Here is a 24,115-nt window from a genome sequence, read left to right on the forward strand (position 1 = left end):
TTGCAGCAATGCAGTTCCGACCTGCGATGCTACGTCAAAATAGCAACACCAACTGCGCTATCCGCTAATGCACTTAGACCAGGTATTTGTCAGTCAATTGCGCAACTGCTTTATCGATCTGTAAGATAGCACCATGTATCATTTGCGCTGGAACACGCCTCTGCTTTTCACCGACGCGCCTCTCAGGGCGCAAGTTTAGTGGCACGGGTTCGCTGCGGGGGAAAATTGGCTGCAAACTAGCAAAGATAAATGCGTCGGTGTAGAAAGTAAATTGCGCTTGATGCAAGATAGGGCCCTTAGGGTATTTTTATAAATAGCATTTTGCGTGATAAACCAGACAATTTTTAATGCATCACAAACACATTATTACGGAAGGAGCAATGAATAGCAAATCTGCCTGTTATTTTCCGTGCAATTGTATGTTTTTTTGGATATCTGTCAGCAGTAGGCCTACTTGACGAGATAACAGGACAGTACTCCATGTGTGACAGAACGTCTAAGAGTTCTCAATAAACCCCGGCTGCTGGCTAAACAGCGAATGAGAAATTCCGGCTGGCATGCTTTTTGACGAAACAAGATGGAACCTGCACCATGTTTTTTATGCTTAGGTCTAAACACAGCTACAGAGGTTATAAAGAATTTTTCAATAGCAAGATAAAGGTTTGAGTATCCTGGACTAAGATGAGATAAAAAAAATATTTCATGGATTTATGAGTTAACTTTGTAAATTAATCCATGCACGATAGAGGAGACTGCAAATAATGTGATGTTCCTACATTAACCGGCACGGTATGCAGCATCATTCAGCCTTGGATTGGCTGCCATATTATATCCACATTTAAATTTAGGGCATTTAGCAGACTCTTTTATCCAAAGCATCTTATAATAAGTACATATTGTAAGTTTACAAAGGTTTAATCGCGGAGGCAGGGAGTCTAGCCAGGAGCGAGTTGCAGTAGCCTAGTCGATGCAGGAGATGACGAGTGCTTGGACCAGAAACTAGCTTGTTCCCACGTGAGGTAGGGCCGGATCCTGCGGATGTTGTAGAGGGCAAATCTGCAGGATCAGGCCACCGTAGTGATGTTTGCCGTGCAGCATAACTGATTGTCCAGTGCCATACCATGGTTTCTGGCAGTTGGTGATGGAGATACAGCGATGTCCCCGACAGTGATACTCATGTTCCTCCCATATTTCCTCAAATACTCAAATACACTTTTACTGAGAGATTAATATTGTGGGACAGAGAGGGGACATATTCGTTTAATAAATAAATAAGTATGCCTACTACACCACTTCTAAAATAGCCTGTAAAAGGCTGTCAATTACTCCTTCAGAAATAATAAGCATATCAGGATACAATTATTGTTTAACTCAGTTAAACAAAAAATAAATACCAGTTCTGTTCAGATTTGATAGTTGTCTTATCTTTTCCAATCATAGAAAAGTATCGATAGTGGTATCTTCAAAGACTTGAATCATTAAGCAGTCTCGAAATTGGTAAGGGTTAAACATGTCTTATCCCTCATTATACTGTAAATGATGTTGCATGTTTAATTTGCATCATCTAATTGCATGCACAATCATAAGCTGTGAAATTTGTTGATGAAGAAATTGTTAAAGTAATTAGAAATATCATATAGCCTGATTGGTTCTTTACTTGGATTTACGGATCATCATTGTGTTTAACCAGCCAATAGAGTGCCATGGGGGAAAGCCAGCTTGGTGATTGGCTCCCGCAAAAGCGTATCGTCTATACAACCATATCCTTCAATCAGAATCATAGTAAGTAGTGTCAGTTGGGTTTCTGACAGTGCTATAATATGAACATTAAGGGAGATTTATACCAATCCTTTCCTTGTCAAACTTGATATCAAAGGTAGTTAAAGCCCCAGTTCAGTCGGCCTGGGTTTGAGTCCCAGGCTGATAACCTGTTTTACCAGAGGCCGGTCTTTCCGCTGTTCCCTGTTCTGGCCACTCTGAGCTCAGGACTCATAGGTCTCTCCTCCCTTCTTCACAAAGTCCAAGAAGCCTTTGCTGACATAGATGTTATTTTTTTAAATTCTTCTTGCTGTGAATAAGATGGATTGTCTGTCTTCGAATCAAAGATATATTGCGACAATTGGTCTCTGCCCACAGTATCAGCTGTTCAAGACAATAGGACACCATAATTTGATGGATTTCTAACCAAAACTGGATATCTTAATGTTGAAATAGTGTTTGTTGATCCATCAGGATGTGTTTTTTTTTAAAGTGGGAGCATTTTGAAGATGCCTCAACTATACTATCAATATTACAACATTAATAACATTATAGTAGCATAGTACAACAGTAATGCACACACACACACACACACACACATACACACACACACACACACACACACACACACACACACACACACACACACACACACACACACACACACACACACACACACACTTAAATCACCCCTTTACTTTTGCTTTCCTTCTCTTTATAAACAACAGATCTGGACAATGAACAAATCAATAACAGGGTTCCAACTGCCTGTTCACGTTCCCCAGCATGGGAATCAGAGCTGCAATCAGTGATCAGACAAGATAAATCAGACTTTGAAATAAAAGCAATCTGACAAGTCCTTTGTTTCCTCCCTTCCCCCGTTGGCACTTTGCATTGAGTGTCTTAATCGGGGAGAGGACGCCCCGGAGGCAGGTTTATTGGCACTTCCTGTCGTACGGGATCAACCGCCTCTCTCTGATGAGAGCGGGAGAGGAAGAATGCTAACGTCAGACCTGCTTAAGATCACAGAAAGGCCCAAACAATTATTGATCAAACTTTTAGGAATATGAAGACTGCACAGCAGCGGATGGAGATACCAGGGAAAGGAAAGGACGTTATGTTTCATGTGTCAGACAACAGGAAGTTTCATCGTTAACCCTTCACCTTGGTCAGATGCTTGATTGGTTGATACGGCGCCCATTTATGATGGCCATTTCGAAGACATCTTAGAACAATCACACGCACTCACTCACACGCACTTTCAACAGGAGACATGCACGGCATGCACACTGAATCACAATACACATACATCCGTAAAGAATCAAACTCTCAACAGCAACCAGCCACACTCGCTCACACACATACAATACAAACAGACACTCGCTCACTTGTGTGTAAACACTTGTGTGTATGCATGTGTGTGATGTGGAATTATATGAAACTCTAGTTTATTCTCATTTGCATATCCAGATGGTATACTGAGAATGGAAATTTGCTTTGTAAACGTGAACGGCCACTGATTACCTTGCTAAATTTCACAGATTATTTTAATTAATTAGCTTCTTCCTCACTAAGATGAAGACACCCACTGGTTTTAAATGTGTAACAATGAGGCCAAATCATAGTCTCTGGACAAAGGACTCCCGCCAGCTTGTATTGGTCAATTTTTATCTGAGTCGCTATATTTTTTCACTTAATTAGCATATTTTGTGACCTGCTATTGGTATTAGACACCCGCATTGGCGAGGGCTATTGTCAGATTCTATACCTCCTCCAGTACCTAGTTTTTGGGTTCAGTTGTAGATGAGTGTAGTGTGTGTGTGTGTGTGTGTGTGTGTGTGTGTGTGTGTGTGTGTGTGTGTGTGTGTGAGTGTGTGGCAGGGGTGTATCACTGCGTCAGTGTCTATGGATCCAAATCCATTCCTGCGTGTCGTTTTTTACACATTGTATACGTTGCATATGTGTAGTTGTTGTTTGTTTTGTGTCTGATGAAAGCGTTTTTCAACAAAAACTCTGCCATGTCTCCCTTGCTGCTTGACATTTTTTTGGGGGGATGCTTACTGAATGGAATCATAGGACCAAAAACCAACAACATGCAAAGTGTGCCACCGCTTGAAGGGCACAGACGATATTGTCCCGCTTTGCTTGATGGAACGAGCCTGTCTCTCATCAGTAGAGAACAATGAAGGTTCTTCTTTCCTTAGAAAAAAAAATGCTTTTTTTGTTCAGATCAGCGATTCATGTGAAATGATGTGAAAATACATCATGGTTGCAGTAGTAGTTCAAACTCGAGGCTTGTTTTTTAGCGCTGACGTCTTTGTACAGATTCTCTTTTTGTGGGAACAATGAACCAATATTTTGTCTGTGTGATTTCTTTGTAATGTTCAATGGCCAATGCAATGGAAGTCATCGCTTTGTGAAGTCCTTGTCTCTTTTGTTTTGAAAGCTTGTGAGACGGCAAACATGTTTTATTGTCTTATGTATTTCAGACTCCGAAGTTATCTACAGGACCCCAGAAGGCCATGTGATCAAGTTCAACATCCTAACCAATGAAAGTGAGATCCTTCTGACGAACGCAACGTTTGTAAGTAGGAAGATGCCCCCCTCCACCCACTCCCCCCTCACTGATGTTACACTACTTTCATGCTAACCCGTAATTTTTGGTAACAAGCTAACTCCAAGGCAAAGAGAAAAACTATGTTACCAATCGATTTTTCAAATGCATAAATAGCCAATATCTGGTTGTTATTCAAACAAAATGTGTGATATGTGTTTATTTTTTTATGTGTTTATAATATAAGCAATGACTTTTCATTACCTGCCTGGAATAACGTGCGTAGGCTTGGGCGGTATACATTTTTTCATACCTTCATACCTCCCTGACATTTCACCATGGTATAAGACGGTATAGTGTCCTCTTTTTTAAATAATAATCATAAAAAAACTAATGTTCAGCTGCTTGTGAAAGAAGTCATTGTAGCGTGTAGGACATTAGCCTACAATGCTTTGTGTCTGTATGCAATTTGCCAACTTCAACAAATCTTGCTCAGTTGAAATACTTATGGCCTATAGAATAATGACCGGATAGGATATATGCACCTTTCTTCCATAGAGTTGATCCAAATCACCTACTTGTGCACTCGTTTTTTTAATGTCAGCATAATTTCGAACAATGTACACATATGTAAAGCATGGAAAGCCTGTATTATATACAGTCTGCGGGCCCTATTTTAACGGTCTGAAACTCAAATGAGAAGCGCGAAACGCAAGTAGCTTGTGGGCGGATCTCTGGCTCTGTTTCTATTATACCGGCGGATAAATGCCTCTTGATGCCTGCAACCGACACAAATCTAAAATGGGTTGGTCTGAAACCTGTAGGTGTGTTTTGGGCATAACGTGCATCAAACCAATGAGAGTTCCATCTCCAATCCCCTTAAAGAGCCAGCGTTTTTTAACTTGACGAGGGGATATTTTTACAGCACGTTTGCAGTATCCACTGAGACAGATGCATGACCAGATGAATTTCAAACTTCAAATGGCTCAGTTTATGCCCGAATAATAGGCCTAATTCACACATTGAATAGTGTTTCTGTCTACAACTTCAGAAACACTGAATTGTCATGTAAATTTTGGCAAAGAGAACTTAACACATATATGATATGCAGTCCACATCGTTTCTTACCAGTATTGTATAGATTATCGTTATCGACTTGTGTTCATTCATTCTTTTCAACAGTCACTTGCGGTAAAACTATGTTTTCTCACGATCAAATCCTCAAAGTTATGGACTTGTAGACAATGTCTGTGTCAAAAAAATATGTGTTTGCCATACGGTGTTTGCAGATGCATTGATTTTAAAGTAGGCCTACTACTTCTTACCGATGTATCCGCTTTTCTTTCCCAAATAATTTAACCAACGTTATAATTTACCCTTTTGGTTTGGAATGCTGGGATTAAGCCTATGTTGCTCGAGTTCATTATTGTTATTATTATTATTTTAACGCATGGCATAGCCTACTACAGTGTTCATTCGTGCAGCCCCTATGGAAAATAATTGTTTCCACAATCCACATCATCAACTGCGTGGGTGCAAGATAGGGCCCTGCATGCGTTAAACCCACACCGGCCATGGTTTTTTGGATCTTATTTTGACTGTTGTAGATCTAGTGGGATACACTTCTAAAGAGCAATTTTAATCCATGATAATCCAGATTCAGATCCAGAAGGTTTTATATTGTTTATGGTAGGGTACTTTACAGGGTACTCGCTAGATACACCGATGCGTCTATATCTGTTGAATATCCAATATTTTGAAAACTTATATTAAAAATATAATACTTATATTAACTAATAATAATAATAATACTTGCAAACTTGAGTTGTGTGTTTTTTTTAATACACGCCCACAGCAGCAGTATGCTGCTATAAATGTCCCTTTTATTTTTTATATCGGGGTGTTCCAGGATACCGTAATACAGTGACACCGCCTAAGACTGTCTTGTGAGTAGAGAACGTACGGATTACTTTGAGCAGTCTGGACACCGTGTCTATGGATTTATGGATTTTATTTGGATCCTTCTGCATTAGTTGATGCAGAAGACATCAGCTACTCTACCTGGGGTCCACACATTACATCTAACAAGAAATCAACATGCAAGGCAACAGATAAAAAAAACAAGAATGGATAACTAAACCATCAGCATACATAACAAACAACATAAAAAATAGAAGTAAATATTAAATAAAAGTAAAATTTAGTAATACATACTGGCATTCAGTGCAAATAGCCATGAGGTGTCTCTTCACTTGTTTTTTGAAGATAGCTTTGTTCTGGATTTTTTAAATATGATCTGGAAGGGAGTTCCAATCAACAATAGCTCTACATAGTACTGTGTATTGTTTTGAGTTTGTTTTGATTGTTGGAATTGTGTAGTTGCCACTGGTGGCATGTATGGTGGTGTATGTGTGCACGATGGAGCTAAGTGTGAGCTGCCTAAACAAACAGTCTGGGTTATTTAATGTATTAATGTTTCTTTATGAAAGAAAAATGATTTTGGTATGTGTGTAAGACCTATACCACCAGTGATTGTTTTATCTATCTTCTGCGGTTTTTACTGTGCCTTTTAATGGTTAGTGTCTGGAACACCGCGAGTTCACTTACATACACAGCATTTCAAGGTTGTCTTTAAGTCCCGGGTTAAGAGTTGATCACCCAAAGAATTTACGAATGCAAATAGGGAGTTTCAGTATTCCTTTGTTGATATTGTAAGGGCTGTCAACAATTTCTAATCCCAAAGAAAGACATGAAATATCTGTATTTTAATCCCTTTCTTCCTGTGCTTTTTCCAACAGATTAACTTCAATGTGGCAAAGTATTCAATCTCTCCTGATTTGAAGTACGTCCTCTTTGCTTATGATGTGAAACAGGTAAGTCCCTGATGGAAGGCCAGCATTTCTTCAAATGCCTCTCTCTATATTAACTTCCTTGGAAATCCCCCTCCTTTCAAAGTAGTGCTTCTGTTCATGGGGTTGGCATACACTGTTAGCTCTTGGGCTTTGTTACTTTCTCACAATGCATCAGTGTTTATGGCTGCCAGTCACATTCATGCTAATGGTTTACGCGGAAAATCATAGATAGGCAGCATTAAACGAGATTCCACATCTAGCAAACACAATTTGCAAAGCTGCCCCACTATTGAGGCCTTTCTTTCTCTCTTCTCTGTTTTGCTCTCTCTGGAAACTCCAGATTTCCCTCTACCTCACACGTTCATGAATACTTTTGAGTAATTCCCCTGGAAGGATTGTGAGATATGTATGCACAATGGCGTTCCTTGTTTTGCCATACAATTTGCATAAACACCTAGTCCAGCCATTCCAGCCATCATTTTATGATAATGTAGGCGATTGGAATATGTAAATTAGACAATCAAATCTATCAGGGATTGGACTCAAATAATGAGGAATGTGAAGATTATTTTGAACTACTTTGCCTCTGAATGAGAGGTTGGAAATCAGGATTTTGTGACGGATCATCTGGGCAGGACGTGCTCTTGTAGCCAATACTAGCCAATGTGGACATTACTAGCTAATACAAGGTATGATTTAATGTAGCCAGTAGCTAATATTCCTAGTTCCAGCAAATGTAGCTAATACTAGCTGATGTGAACTGTATTAGCAACATAGCCAGGACTTGTTAATGTAGCAAGTACTTGCAAAAGCTAATAGATAAACTTCTAACCACATCACCCATCTATCTTACAGTTAACACTTTTGTATAAATAGTATCTAGTAGATTTGATCAACAACAACATTTATTTTCCTTCAATTCATATCATGCAGCCTATAGAAAAGTTTAACGTTTGGGTTAACCAGGACCCAGGCTCGGAGAGAGAGTCTAAAAGTATTTTAGGGATCTTTATTCCCTAATAGACACCAGGCAAATATAAAGCCTATAGAAAAAACTATATTCCAACTATTAGTGAAAGATAGTGAGAATCTAACTAAGGCTGAACAAAAATCCACTGCAGAACGTTCCTGTAGGACAACTTGGTTGAATACGGCGGTAGCAGGTTTGTTCATGGAAAGAAGCAGCGACTGGTGAGAAAAGGACAGATTATTAATATGTTAGAGAAATCCTGCCAATAATTCCATGATTTATGTGCATTTCCACGTGAGTTATATGGGGGTGGAAAAAAACTGATTGATGAGACCAAAGCTAGAATGTCTCTTAAGGCCAGCAGGGAAGACCATGGGGCCGAAAACCTGCTGGAATTTGAGGGTCCAAGGCCCACTCTGATGCCCCGACAGATGGGACAGGACCACTGGCCTCAATGCTGCTTGGACTGCTGGGCCGTGGCTGTACTGTCAGCGTGGCTTCGCACGCGATTGTGACAGAAAAGTACAGTCAAGTACAGTGGCACAAGAAACACATCCACTTCTCAGACACGCCCTGTTCTATGAATCCTAGTTCAGTCCAATACTAAAGGCATTATAACAGTTTTATGTCTATGAATCCTAGTTCAGTCCAACATAAAATATATTAGGTGAGTGCTGCATGCAGCGCTCAACTATTGATCTTCTTAAGTTTTATTCTCTCTTTCTTTTTATCATTCCTCTTAATTATTCTCTACAAACTTTGGGACCTACAGTATCTCCTTCCTCAACTTTGCTTGAAATCACACGCTTCTTTTCAGATTTTTTAAATATTTTATACTTTTAAGATATTCTACTTTTAAAATACTATTTTTTACAATGGAAGTCAATGCGGAGCCATCCGCCCATTCTCTGACACTTACTAATTCAGACTTCGTAACTTGGTCAATAATTTGTCGTTAACCTTCGTTCAAATGTTTAACAAACCAACACAATTGTACCTTCAATAATCTGAAAACAGAATTTCGATTACCTTTAAACTATTTTCAAAATCACAGTTTAAGTTCTGTCGGCTTGTTTATTAGTTGATCTCATTGATTTACGCTGAGGTTAGATCGTGATTGGACTACTTTTTACGGCGTTCAGGCAGCGGTGCCAGATTGGGCGATTTTCCCGCCCAATTGGACAACTTGTATAACGTTAGGCTTGACAAATTAGCATAAGGCGAGTACGTACAATTTCGGCTATTTCAGATTCTTCAGTTCAATTCCTTTTACATTTCTGCATTTTGAGCAATGCTTTGCGCTTTCCATTCAGCTGTCAATGTATTTCTTTCCCACCATTTAAATTGTTTTAAATGGTGTGCATGTTTACATTGTTTACTCCATTTAGGCCCCGTCCACATGGAGCCGAAACGGGCGAAAACTTTCCGGTTTTGTTTTATGCGGTTCAGGAATATCTCCGTAAAGACGGAGTCATTGTAAAACCGTATCGAGCTGTAGAAACGCTGTAGTAAATATTCAAGGCGCTGGTTCTCCACAGAAAAAGTGGAGCGCATCAAGCCTGCACGCATACTGCCTGCGCGCTGGATACAAACATTCAGTCACGAGGAGATTCAACCTTTTCAATTTAGTAGAAATACTTTTGAATGTACAGTTAGTTATTACATTTATCAAGGGTTTAAAGCTACAAAAATAATACAAATAAAATGATAAATAAAAAGTTCAACGCAACTCCGACGTCCCCCAGCTGGTGGGGGGCTAATGACGTCATCGTTTGCATTTCAGGCGTCCACACAAATCCTTACTATCCGGATAGACTTGAATCCACCTCCGAGGGTGATTTCAGAAATATGCGGTTTCGGACACTGGATTCGCCGGCTCCGTCTGGACGGTCGGCCGAAACGCACAAGCCTATGCGGTTTCACCAAAAAATCGGCTTTGTGTGGACAAATCCCTTCACTTGATTTAAGCCGTCTAACGTTTCTTTATGTCTTAATCTACGTGGCTTTATTAAAAAATATTTTCAACCTAATTTACTTACACTTTGTGCTACAGCACTCACCACATTTTCTGCAGGAAATGTATTTAGGGGTCCAAGCCAACAGGTTGGATCCCTATTGTTTTTGTAAGGATTTTTCCTATTATTATTCCCCCGTAAAAGTGGGAATACAGCCCAAACCGTAAATGTTGCACACACGCCAATTGCATGACTAGATCCAGGTCCGTGAGGACTACGCAGACGACAAAATCCAGACACGCCGGCCCCTAGGTGGCGCTATACCAAGGAATACGCGTTTGGGGCTATAACTCCCACACCGAACCTCCCACAGTCAAAAACTTGTACGCACATATTCACTGGAGTCTGCTGCATCTTTTGGCATAGGCCACGCCCATTTGCGTAGATAATTTTTTTTCGCAAAATCGCGAAAACCGCAAAACTGTTTTTTCCCTACTCCTCCCACATTTCCCGACCAATCAACACCAAACTTTGCACACGACATCTTCAGACGCACACGAAAAGAAAAACTCAAACACTTTTTGATCCGACCTTAGATTACGAAACGGTAGCATTTTGAATATTTGTTTATTAGCTACGTTTTACGTTGAAAATCAAAAATCCAGAAAAATACCAAAATTAGACATCGGATCAAGTCCAAATTTTACACACATGTCGGTGTTACCCTTAGTGACGTTCGAAAAAGATTTCGGAAAGTTTCGCCATTAGGGGGCGCAATAAACGAGGAAATTGTATATCTTCTACAAAATTTCGCCGCGAAAACGCTACACTGACTTCTCGCTACTCCTACCACAGTCAAATCCTTTGTATCCACAGGTTCAGGGTAGCGTTTTGAACACATGCTTTGCGTTGTGCCGGCGAAACGCACATTTCTTGTTGCGTTGTGCCGGCGAAATGCACACTTCTTGGACCCCTGCATAACTGCTTGCAGTTCTAGTTTTTAGTTGTAACTGTTCTATGACTGTTAATCCTAGTTCAGTCCAACACTAAAGGCATTATAACAAGTTGCATTAAAGCCCAGAAGGAAAATACAGGAACTGTAACAAAGGATTTCAATAAGGAATATTCCTATCTTGGATTATGGATAATAGTTTTCAAGTTCACAAATATAACAAGGCAATAAATAAAACCTATAACAATTCAGTTTTTAATCTTATCTAAAACGACTTGATAAGCATTTTTTTCGGCAAGTTAGTTTCACCTTCTATCCCAAGCTTTATGATTTCAGCTGTGCAAAGAAGGTGCTGAACAACAATGGCAAACAAACCATTTTAATTCCCCCCCAACACTTCATCTGTGCTTCAGCAAGCCACTGTCGACTCAACTTAAGTTAAACGGCTCCAGTGGCCACGGAGGAGGTGACCACTGGACTGTCACCGCTTGTGTTTCCAGCCATTCTCCGGGCAAGAAAGGGGGGAAATACAGCTCTGTGGAACACAGCTGGACCTCTCTGTTGCCCTCAAACCCCCCGCCAAGCTGTCCTTTATCCACGGGAGCGAGAGAAATAAATAAATAAAACCCCTCGCTGTTTATTCTTCAACACACTCCACGGCTTTGTCTCCAGGGTTTACACTGACACACACTATAGAAACACAATAAAGAATCAGACAGAGGAACACGCACGCACGCACACACACACACACACACACACACATACACACACACACACACACACACACACACACACACACACACACACACACACACACACACACACACACACACACACACATGCTTAGACATTTATACAAACGTATACCGGGAACAGCACATATATACACACATACATATATGCAGAATCTGGGGCGGATGAATGCGGGTTCTTGTTAGGATACAGCAATGTGTAAACAATATTTATGTTGGTATATCCTCCATGTCATATCAACACATGCTTGTAAATCCATTTCCCCCCCCCAAAAAACGAACTGCAGACTCAAGGATATTGACATTCTACACAATATATATTGTTGAATTTTTAACATTTAACATTGTATGTGGTTGTTTATTGTCATTAGAGTATAGTAGTGCATGTGTTGTGCTTTGTAGGTGTTTGACCAACTTGCTATTAATAGAAGACATGATCAATACACCCAACACATAGTTCTCCAATTTGATCTCCACTAAATAGATATTTCAGTTTATTCACAATCATCCCTGGTTACACCTGTATATGTCCACACCTTATTTTCTGTTAAGCCCCATATATTTCTGTTGATCCTATCCCCCATTAAATCAGCAAATATTCCTGTCACAATGATCCATATATTAATTGTTATTGATGTATATTCTCTTCAATCCATTGCGACTTTCCCATATTTAAATACAACCATAATTTATTAACGATAATCTGTATTATCCAAACAACTCCAATGATAAAAATGTTCTACTCTCTAACGAGTCAACCAGATTCTTCTTCTTTAAAAGACATGCCGATCTCTTCAACTCACCTCAATACAGGATTACATGCCCCCCTGTCTGACTGATCTTGATCTGGGGCTGATCAGCTTTGATAGCTGCTCCTAATTTCTTGCACGCTTGTCTTTTCCTAATATTCATAATAATATTACAATGATAATAATAATAACCCATCTAATTTGTTTAGCACTTATCAAAGTTCTCAGACACTTTACATACAATCGGATAAAAACAGGCAGAAAACTTTAATAATATTGTAGCAACCCTGCGACTCTAAGAGGTTTGGTGCTATGTGTTTGCTCATGTCAATCGTTTTATTATTTTTTCCATTATGCCAGTTGATCCGTGTGCAAGTTGTAATGTTCTACCTGTCAATCGATGTGGGTGGCAAATCAAAGCGGCAAGTAGGAGGGGCTTGGCGAGGCTTTAAAGAAGGGAGAATTGGGCTGGTCGGTGTATGTGTGCATTAAGAGACCGGCGAGGTCATTACATTACATAAATAATAATTAGGAATTAAAACATGGGGGGGGGAAGGCCTTTTTACCCCAGGGTCAGTGCTTGGCCCTCCAGTGGAGGTCAAGGAGGACTTGGGTGAGGTGTTCTCTGGTTAGAAGGCTGGTGGCAGAGTTTTGTTCAGGACCTTGTGTGTGGTTCTATAGAGCAGTGGTTCCCAACTTTTTTTGTCTTGTGTAGCTGTCTTGTGTTTCGCCATGCCAGAAGGTCATACCAGTTCAGGATATTCCATTTCAACATCATACCAAACTCTGTCAATGGCTTTTCAGAGAAAAGATGTGCTTTCACCATTTTCACCGTAGGGCTTCTGCTAGTGGTGGCAAGATGGTTACAAGCAGTGGGAACCAGCTCGCATCTCTACCCTCACAATTCCTCTCCCATAGCTTGACTTTCTTGATGAAAACATTCACTTTGTCATACATGTTAAAAGCCAGTGAATCCAAAACCGTTTTTTGGTGTGTTTTAAATCTAGGTATGATGGTAAAACCCTCCGTTTTCTCCCCCAAAAACACATTTCTTAAATCTGAATTCTGACAGTTCTCAATTAATCCCTTCTCTTGCCGTGCTCTGATGCCGCTGTAGATGGTTTAGCTTCCTTTAAATATGCTTTGGATCCTGGGACGTAGAAATGAATTCAAACAAAATACTTAGTCTGTTTAGTCCTGTTTCACCCTTTTCACTGGACTCCCCTGGACTTAAATCCATAGCGAAAAAAACGGGGCATTTAAGCCATGTATCCATGTTTGCTAGCAGCTTGCTGTAGTTGGTTTGGACATAAGCGAGAATGTACCGTGTGTGCGTGAGTGAATGTGAAGTTGTGTAACCGTTGACACCTGCTGGAAGGGGGAAGAACTTGTTGCGGTGCACAAGCGATCGACCATTTATGCAATGGAAATTGTTAAGAATCCTCCTGATTCTTCGGAGGGATGGAGGTCGGGCAATGGCACGGAGGTGGAAGAAGGCTGTGTTGGTGATGTGGTTTACAGGGGTAGAAGGGAGAAGGTGGGGTGAAGGATGTTTCCAAGGTAACAGACTGGGGTGGAAGTGGCGAAGGTTTAAACATCACTATTGAGTGTGAATTCCTGAGTGTTGCGGGTAAGGGGTCTGGGCCCTTGATTATGATTTCTGACTTATTGCATTTGGCTTTCTCTGCAGCAAGCTTTACAGTAGAGGGAAAGTCGTGTAGTGACTGGGGGAGTTTAGGGGGAGCGGGACCTGGGAAATGTACCATATCATAATTATATATATATATATATATATATATATATATATATATATATATATATATATATATATATATATATATATATACTTTATGTATTAACCATAAATACATAGTGTAGAGTTTTTTTCATACATCTGAATGATGAGTTATACAATCTTCCTTCTGCTATCAAAGTTGAATCATCTCAAAGAAAGCACCCTTAACCCCAAACTCAGATTCCAATTCCAACCTTGTTTACCTCCACCACGAAATTAAGGACCAGACAGCCTCATGGGAGAGCACCAATATAACAAAGGGGAGAAGGGAGAGATTGCGTCTGTCAGTGTCTTTGCAGACAATCCTTTATCATGGAAAAAAAACACAAAACCGGTCAACTCCACCTCTCGCCCCAACGTTTTAGTATTCTAGAAGTACATTTATATTTTGGCTTCGGTACTGGTGGTGCTATCTTTCAGTTCACCACTTTCCATCTGATCACACCAACAGTGGATAAGAGAACACGTTTATTAAGTACATTTGGCTTTTAACAAACAGGAGTGTTCGAGGAGCGGCAGTAGCTTATTCAATAAATTAAAACATCTTGAAAGTTCAAAAGTATAAAAATCTTTAGAATATGTTGTAACAGAATGTGTAACATTACACATTGTTGATTTATTTTGATTACATTTTAAATGAATTGGAATACATTTACTCCCAATCTATTTGGGAACCTACACAGACATTGACAGGTTATCGAATAGCATCTAATGCTGTAGGTAATATATGATTATAATATCATAGCAGCCCATTTCGTAGCCCCACTCAACTACCTCAGGTTTAAGCAGTCTGTGATGGTTCTGTTATTTCTTCAGTTGTTTCATGGAACTGTCGTCATCCTACCTGTTTAGAAAACCAATACATCGCTGGCTCATCTTTATGACTTCCTTATTGATGATCCAGAATGAACCAACCAGCTTAGCGATTCACCCTCACGTTTTTAATGCCAGTTAGACAGTTGGTCGTAGTCCCAAGAAGCCCAACGCTTGCACCAGGTGGTAAATAAGAAGAGTTGCTGGCTGTGACTAAAAGAGAGTTAACTAGCTCCCTGGAGGAGATCTCTGGCTGACCTTAACCCTGAACCTCCTCTGCAGGTCAGTCGGTTCTCACAGCTCCTCGTTGGAGACTATTGATTTCCACCACTTTGTTTACACGTGACTCAATAGGGATGGTATTGAGAGCCAACTGCAGTTTCTTCAGGGTGTAATTCACTGGATGACTTCCTCCTTAAAAGGGGAATAAAAAAAACCTTATCATTTAGTTTTACATCATTTAGATGCAAATATTGATCAATCAACATTAACAGTCACAAGGAACCAAATCATGCTGTAGTGCATAACACTTTGCTATCATTCCTACATTGTGTTTGCAGTTCAAACCATTTCAGTTCCATAGTTTACATTTGAGGCCCAGGCCTCTCTTCAAAGTGTTTACATCTTAAAACACGTGAAAACAAGTGAAACATCGCAAGGAACAAATAGCACCAGCAATATAAATACTGGGAAAGTGCAGAAGGATAACCATAATAATAATTACAGTAACGCATTTCAAAACTCTTCAAAGAAGATCACAATAACAAAGCAAATGTTTAGGGAAGACAAAGAAAATTAATTCCATAGCTGGCATAGAATCAAATATCCTCATTCAAACCTAATCAAATTAAACCAGCTAAAAATGTCTTGATCTACAGATGTTTTTTTCTCAATATTAGTTTTTTATAATCAAATCTGCAGTGCCATGAATCACGGTTTGACATAGTTATTCTTCTGGTGACTTGACTTCTTCTCTAGCGATGAAAGCGCTAGGGTAAAGGAAGAAGAAAATGTCACCGCTTTATTTCATTTCATTGCTGAGCAGACTACAAAGGTCAGTGCTTTGTTCACTTCATTTAACAGAGAAAAGAGACACTTTGAAAATGACTTTAGTCTACATCTACCTCTACTCCTCATTTGGCAACAGCGGAGAGCTTGTAGTAGGTTCCGCCGGAGTTGGATAGGTCTTATTAGAAGATGTGAACAGTCAGACCACATCAGTGACCCACATCAGGGAGTATAGAATATAAAAGTAGGAAAATATAAATAATTTCACCATTGCATTTAGTTTACTAAGGCCTCAGGCAACCTACCCTGCCTTTAATACGTTGCAGAGCTCTGTCTGAAGGAAGCAAACTTGAGCCTCAAATAGCTGACAGAATGCCTGTAAACAATCCCTGTCTGTACACAATGAGCCCTCCTCCGTGAGCAGTACTCCATTAGTAGTAGAGTAGCTCACTGTTTGGGAGCTCCGAGAAGAGAGATGTTGGAGCCAATTTGAAGCATACTTTAATAAATATTGTGACGCCCTGCCCCTCTCTCTGCCTATTGGTTGTGGGTGGAGATTGGGAAAGGGCGTCAGGCCAATTGGCCACACCTGTGGGGGTATAGGGATCCAGAGATTTAAGGGCTCGGTAGCCATGTGTTGAGTCTCTTTGCTGCTTCTAGGCTGAGCTTTGGGCTCCACCCGCCATGTGGTCTTAAGTATAATCTCTTTTGTTTAAATATAATTGCTTATGTTTACTTTAACCAGTAAAAACGGGTTACTAATAAACTAGTTTCTCTTTATTTCATGTGTGGACTCCCTTTATTTTGCCACTACCTGACCCGGTGTGTGACAAAATGGGGGCTCGTCCGGGATCATTCTCTGTTCCAGCAACCCTGCCATCAAACTTCCCTTAACAGACTCCTTTAACTTTTTATCCAATATCTCAATCTCATTTCTCAGCAATTAGCAGTAACTGGTCTTTAGTACACTGATCCAGTAGTGCTACTGACGGTGAGTCAACAAATTTATCCACTGTAGACGCCATACCTGGACTACCTACACTCACAAAATAGAATAGGAGAAAGAAAAAAACAAAAACAATATCAGCTGGAACCACTAACAAAGTCTGGGACAGCCAAACCAAAATGGAACCTCCCCAGCCCTGACTAACTAAGACATTAGCGACCCCATAACTACCTTAACTCCATCCCTAGTCTTCGTGCCGCTACTGATGGGGGGTATTTATGCACTTAGCCCACCGGGAAGAAAAAGGCAACTGGCAATCAGCGAGCCTCTCTTACACCGGGGATGTGCTCCCTGAGACAACCGCTCTACCCACTTTTGCAGCCACACTAAAATTCCCCAAGACCAGTCCCCCTATTGGAAACCAGTCTTCTTAGCCTCACAGGGGATTCATGGTTCCATACCACATTACAAGACCGTCCCAAATAACCAAACTCAAAGTTCCAACCTTTATTTTATTGATTACAACCAAAACATTAACCTTAAGCAAAAAAACAAAACATAAGGACACAATGCTCTACTTCCAAACTCCACCGACCAAATCCCTCCTAAAACTGAAATCCAAAAGACAAAAGTCACATGTGGAACTCCCAACACTGGCAGCTACTGACTTGGCTTCAACAGTTGCTACCAATAAGCCAATCAATCCTTTGAAACCAAACAACTTACTAATGCAAAACTACAATTCCTACTAGGAACCCAAAGCAAAAGCCAGCACACAAACCACATTCAGACCATCCAGGCTGAATTTGTCCAAATGACCCTTACCAAACTAAACAATTGGACGAGCCCCCATTTTGTCACACACCGGGTCAGGTAGTGGCAAAATAAAGGGAGTCCAAACATGAAATAAAGAGAAACTAGTTTATTAGTAACGCGTTTTTACTGGTTAAAGTAAACATAAGCAATTATATTTAAACAAAAGAGATTATACTTAAAGGTCCCATGACATGAAAATCTCACTTTGTGAGGTTTTCTAACATAAATATGAGTTCCCCTAGCCTGCCTATGGTCCCCCAGTGGCTAAAACTTGCGTTTGGTGTAAAACGAGCACTAGCTGTTCTGCTCGCCTTTGAAAAAACGGAGGCTCAAGCGCGCTGATTTGGAATGTCTGTGCTCATGACGTCATGAGGAATCTCGGCTCCTCCCCTTACTCTGCCTGGCCCGCCCAGAGACGTTGGCCCGCCAATGAGACTCGACCGTGCGAGCGCCATATGTGTGTGTGAATACACACACTGTAACGCAAGTGTTTCTTGTCGGTTCTTTGACGTGTCTTGTATTTCCACAACGAGACTGTCGTGGGGGTTATCTGAGCCATGTTTGAGAAGGAATTGGGGGAAAGGAACTTTGGTTTGACTCGCTGAAGTACATGAACTGCGACATGCCGCCGGTTGCCGCGAGGCACCATCGCCCGGCAGCGGGCAGCTGGCAGCAGGCAGCGCGCGGTTCAGTCGACTTCAGGTTGATGTGAAAGTGGAAGAACCAGAGACGTCGCAGAACCCGACAAAGTCGTTTGTGATTCATAATATCGTCTGGAGGCGCACACAATATATTATATGATATAGATATCTATGTATTATATGATATTATTTAGATATAGAGCTCCAGGACTGTAACGCAAGTGTTGTACACTTCCTTGTTATTTGGCGCATAACGCGTCGGACTCTCGTTTCTGGTATTTCTACAACGAGACTCGTATTGGGGGTTATCTCAGCCAAGGTTGAGAATGAATTGGGGGGAAAGAACTTTGGCTTCGACTCCCTCAAGTCAAGAACATGAACCACGACAAGGAGGAGAAAGGGATCTTTGCCGGGCAGCGCTTAGGCACCTCCGCCTCCGGCGGTGGTCCCTCAGCGGGGCTCAAGCGGGGGACATTCGCCGCCAACAATCCCTTTCTCCTCCATGTCGTGGTTCATGTTCTTGAGGGAGTCAAAGCCAAAGTTCCTTCCCCCCAATTCATTCTCAACTTTGGCTGAGATAACCCCCAATACGAGTCTCGTTGTAGAAATACCAGAGACGAGAGTCCGACGCGTTATGCGCCATCACACCAACTAACGGTTATCCAAATAACAAGGAAGTGTACAACACTTGCGTTACAGTCCTGGAGCTCTATATCTAAATAATATCATATAATACATAGATATCTATATCATATAACATATTGTGTGCGCCTCCAGACGATATTATGAATCACAAACGACTTTGACGGGTTCTGCGACGTCTCTGGTTCTTCCACTTTCACATCAACCTGAAGTCGACTGAACTCCGCGCTGCCTGCTGCCGGCTGCCCGCTGCCGGGCGATGGTGCCTCGCGGCATGTCGCAGTTCATGTAGCCTACTTCAGCGAGTCAAACCAAAGTTCCTTTCCCCCAATTCCTTCTCAACCATGGCTCAGATAACCCCCACGACAGTCTCGTTGTGGAAATACAAGACACGTCAAAGAACCGACAAGAAACACTTGCGTTACAGTGTGTGTATTCACATTGATGTGGACGTTGAAGAACCAGGAACGTCGGAATATCGGCTCACACAGCTTTTGGCCGTGATAATATGTATTATATGATATAGATATCTGTGTAGGCTATATGATAATATTTAGATATAGAGCTCCAGGTCTCCCGTGTGTTCTAGAATATTTACAGAACACGGCTAAAGGCTGTGTGCGCCTCGCCATTGCGATACATGCACTGTAAACAGAGCGCATGGTACCGTCCCTGGCTGCAAGCTGCTCAGGGCCACACCCCCACCCTCCTCCTTGACACGCCCACCGAAACAGCGCATTTGGGGGAAGCTCAATGTGCGACTGGCTCGGAGTGGCTGTAACTCTGCACCACGGCTGAATTTCAGGAACGTCTTTGAATACTGTGTTAGTTGCCCACTAATACCTATATTAAAGAATACATAAAATAGCATGTCATGGGACCTTTAAGACCACATGGCGGGTGGAAGACGGAGCCCAAAGCTCAGCCTAGAAGCAGCAAAGAGACTCAACACATGGCTACCCAGCCCTTAAATCTCTGGATCCCTATACCCCCACAGGTGTGGCCAATTGGCCTGACGCCCTTTCCCAATCTCCACCCACAACCAATAGGCAGAGAGAGGGGCAGGGCGTCACAATATATTTAATATAGTATAATATAAAATTGCTGTATCTTTGGGGTTCAAGTCGGAGGCATACAACAACAACAACAACAACTGTGTTTCTGATTATAGGATAGCTGACTTTCATTCCACTTAGTGTTGGATAACTTATTGTCTTATTGCCATAAAAAGAATTAACATAACTGTATCATACATGGTTGATACAGTTGTTAGCCAGGGATCATTAAAAAGTAATGGGATAGCAACATAATGTCATTTCATTGCACAGTGTATGTATGTGTAGAATCTCTATGGGACCAAATGGAAGGCCAATTTCCCTTTGGTAGTGTAGTTTTTTCTCATTAACTGTTTCTCGCTTTCAGTCAGGATAATTCATTAATTCATAAATAATCAACAAATGCATACATGGTTGATACAGTCGTTGTACACTGAAAAATACTATAAAAATACATATATTGAACGTCAAATACTCAATGACGGTCGGATATCAAGCAAAACAGACATTTTATTTTTATTAAAAGCAGTTTTATTTCTCAGGACATCAGGTGTTATATATTTTTTTTAACTGCAGGCTTTTTTAACAACCATCAGAGACCAACCAACCAACATCCCAAACCGGTCTATGACTCATATCCGCTCTCCAGAGCTATTTTTATGTGAGCTCCAATCACACATTAATCTCGGATCCAGTGAACATTTGCACCGCTTACTCGACTAAGCCCTGCCGCCGTTCTTAACCGCTACGCATAAATCAAGACATGGAACAGGGCCCTCCTTCTCAATTCCAGAAGGCCTTATTTAATTCCTTCTTTACAATCCTTGTTCCAGCAGCAGTGGTTTTGATACCCTGTCGTCATTGTGTTTGATTTATTCAAATGGCTCTATGAGAAAGACATTAGTTTCTTAGGAAGTTTATTTATTTATTTTTCATTCTCTTTCTCTTGCCACTCGCCGCTGATGTTGTTATTTTACATGTGCTTTCTGTGCACTGAGCGATTGAAGTTGTCACAGTAGCTAGTGTTCAGAGTATGTGCACTTTATTTTATTTATACTATATTATATATTAATTATATACATACAAAATACTTCCAGACCATTGTACAATTATTTTGGGCACTAAGAAACAGTTTCCATAGTTCAATTTATTTGACCAATAATCTTGCGATTTGCTCTTAGAGCATTCACGGCCAAGGGTCCAGCTGTTTCAGCCATGCAATCATAGCCCTGAGTCACAGAACCTTCTCACGTCCATCCCGAATCACTGCTAATCAGTGTAGCTGTCCATCCGAGATATTGTTTTGCCTAATATTTTATCCAGCTCCGGTAATTACCTCATCAGTGTATGGATTAAGAGTTCAACAGCATTTCATTTTCAAGATCTCAAATAAAACACCTGTGCTCATTATCTAGTAACTGTATGCTAAACATGTGCTAACCATTCATTAATGGTTAGACATATGCTAACAGTGAGCTAACCATGTGCTTACCATGTGCTAATTGTGTGTTAAACATGCTAAGAGTGGGCAATCAACCAACCATATGTCTACTAGGCACTAAAAACTTGGTAACCGTGTGTGCTAACTATGTAATAACCATTTGCTTTCTACGAAATAAGATGCATTAATCGTGTGCAAACTAGAGTTTCACTATCAGAATTTGCACAGTTCTGCATGTCTTTACAGTTCCAGATGCCACATCTATCTTTAACTCTTTCTGTATCAATCCCCCCATTTCTTTTTTTCTCTCCATTTATTGGTCTCTCTTTTTGTCACCGCCATAGTTTATTCTTCTCTATCTCTCACTGCTTTTCGGTCCCTCCCCAACTCTCTCGTCCTCTCTCTTCCTTTCATTCCCTCCCTGACTCTAGCTCTCTATCTATTACCCCTTCTGTCTATCTCTCAATCCTTTTCTGTGTGCCGCTGTCAGGCCATTTCTCCTCCACACTCTCTCATCTCTCGTGGGCTTTCAACACAGAAGGGATCCTCCATGATGAGTTCTGCCATGATGAGTTCCTCGCATGGAATTAACAAATCTCATCACCCAGCTGTCATCCATGCAGATTGTATTGTCTGCAGATTCTGGAGACCCCCCCCCCCCCCATTCTTTCTTTTTTTGTTTTGATGTTAAATCACTCTTTCTCTTGCTATAGCTCTGACTCGCTATCTCTTTCTCTCGTCTCTAATTCAACTGAATCCAAAGAGATTTATTGGCATTTTCTTGCAATGGAAACTTAGATTTACATTGCCAAAGTACATAACCAGTAAAAAAAGATAACTTAACATTTTCAGAAATGCAAGACAATAACATCCAAAGATTGTTACACAACCCTTCATGCCCACCCAGCCACGCCTCTCTCGGGAGAGCAAGACCCCAGCCAATCTTATAGTAGGATATACAGTTTTTGTTTTTATTTCAACAAAAACTTAAGTCATAAGTTCTCAACTAAAACTATAAAACGACAGACAGTGATTTCTAAACGTAAAGACACATCAAGTACTTTGACAAACAGAGACACAAAGATTTGGAATTGATTTATTAACATTCAACTTTCAAATTTTAAGTAGTGCCTTAAGGTTGTAGTAGCAGACGCTTACCATCTATAAACACTGTGCTGCAGATTTGTGTGCAATTATTTGAATTGATCTATTTTGTCTTAATTTAACTACAGTTGGAGAGGCCGTGTGGAATGTTGTTGTACCTAAGTATAATGACAAACAAGACCATTCTAATCTATTCTATTCTATAGTAAAACAATTAAAGAAATTATAAGTGGAAAATATACATTATGTTTTCCCTCATACTCTCTCGCTCTATCTGACTCACTCACTCAGTGAGCCCCTGTGTTCTGGTTAAAAGTTTCCACTGTCTCTCTTTCTCTCTCTCTCTCTCTCTGATTTCTTTAGGTGTACCGGCATTCCTACGTGGCGTCCTACAGCGTCTACAACATCCACACGCGGTTAGTCTCTCTCTCTCTCTCTCTCTCTCTCTCTCTCTCTCTCTCTCTCTCTCTCTCTCTCTCTCTCTCTCTCTCTCTCTCTCTCTCTCTCTCTCTCCCTCTCTCTCTCTCACACCGGGCATGTCGTTGCCCCTGACCTGATAAGGATGTGGATGGACCCATTACATGAAATACTCAGATGGAAAAAATATGTAAAGATCAAGGTCTATCTCATTGGACCATATGGCCATATGTTTTGATTACAACGCTAACGTCTGATGTTGTAAAGGTAGCTGATCATTCAAGCCTTGACTTTTAGCCAATTGGATTCAAAATGGCTCGAATTTAGATCTATTCACAATGATGTAGGCCTGCTATAGGAAATAAAATATTTCAAAAGAAAATAACAATCGTTTCCCAGCTATGACTCAAAGAAGGAAATGGTGGAAAGTGCGGATGTGGATGGTGGTAATGAAGAGGATGAACATGATGAACAGGATTATTTGATGTTGGTAAGATTTGCTAAAAGTCTGGAGCCAGAAAGGGACTTCACTTGGCAGGAGTAAATTACCTTTTTCATTAAAGGCAGTTATCACTAACTTCTTTGACGTTTTGATGCTGGCACCATGCTATATGTACTAATTTAACAGACTCACTGACTTCAGATTTAATAGGCTGGCCAGACTGATTACACGTGTTTAATTGGAAACATTTCCAGATACTCGGTCAAAGGATGTTGGTCTCCGGACAGGACGTATTTAGCTTATCTTGTCACTGGCTCAGCGAGAAGATTAGTTTGTGTTTGACCTTTGATACCATCTCCCGTGGCAGCATTTTGGCGACAGCGCTGTAGAGGCTTGTAGTCATGCATACCACCTTGTCTTGGGCCAGCATGTCCCTTAACTCTTCTAAAGTCA

The 24,115-nt window shown here is 40.8% G+C and overlaps 1 protein-coding gene across 2 annotated transcripts in view; it reads left to right on the forward strand.

The window, feature by feature from the left end:
- dpp10 (dipeptidyl peptidase like 10) overlaps positions 1-24,115 on the forward strand; it is a 251,431-nt gene that overhangs the window by 162,622 nt on the left and 64,694 nt on the right. For both annotated transcript variants that reach the window (XM_030338686.1, XM_030338687.1), the window contains exons 4-6: positions 4,248-4,342; positions 7,111-7,185; positions 23,167-23,219. In XM_030338686.1, coding sequence (XP_030194546.1) covers positions 4,248-4,342; positions 7,111-7,185; positions 23,167-23,219 — 223 coding nt within the window. The remainder of the gene's footprint in view (positions 1-4,247; positions 4,343-7,110; positions 7,186-23,166; positions 23,220-24,115) is intronic.

Source organism: Gadus morhua, chromosome 17 (genome assembly GCF_902167405.1).
Source record: "Gadus morhua chromosome 17, gadMor3.0, whole genome shotgun sequence".
Lineage (NCBI taxonomy): Eukaryota > Metazoa > Chordata > Actinopteri > Gadiformes > Gadidae > Gadus > Gadus morhua.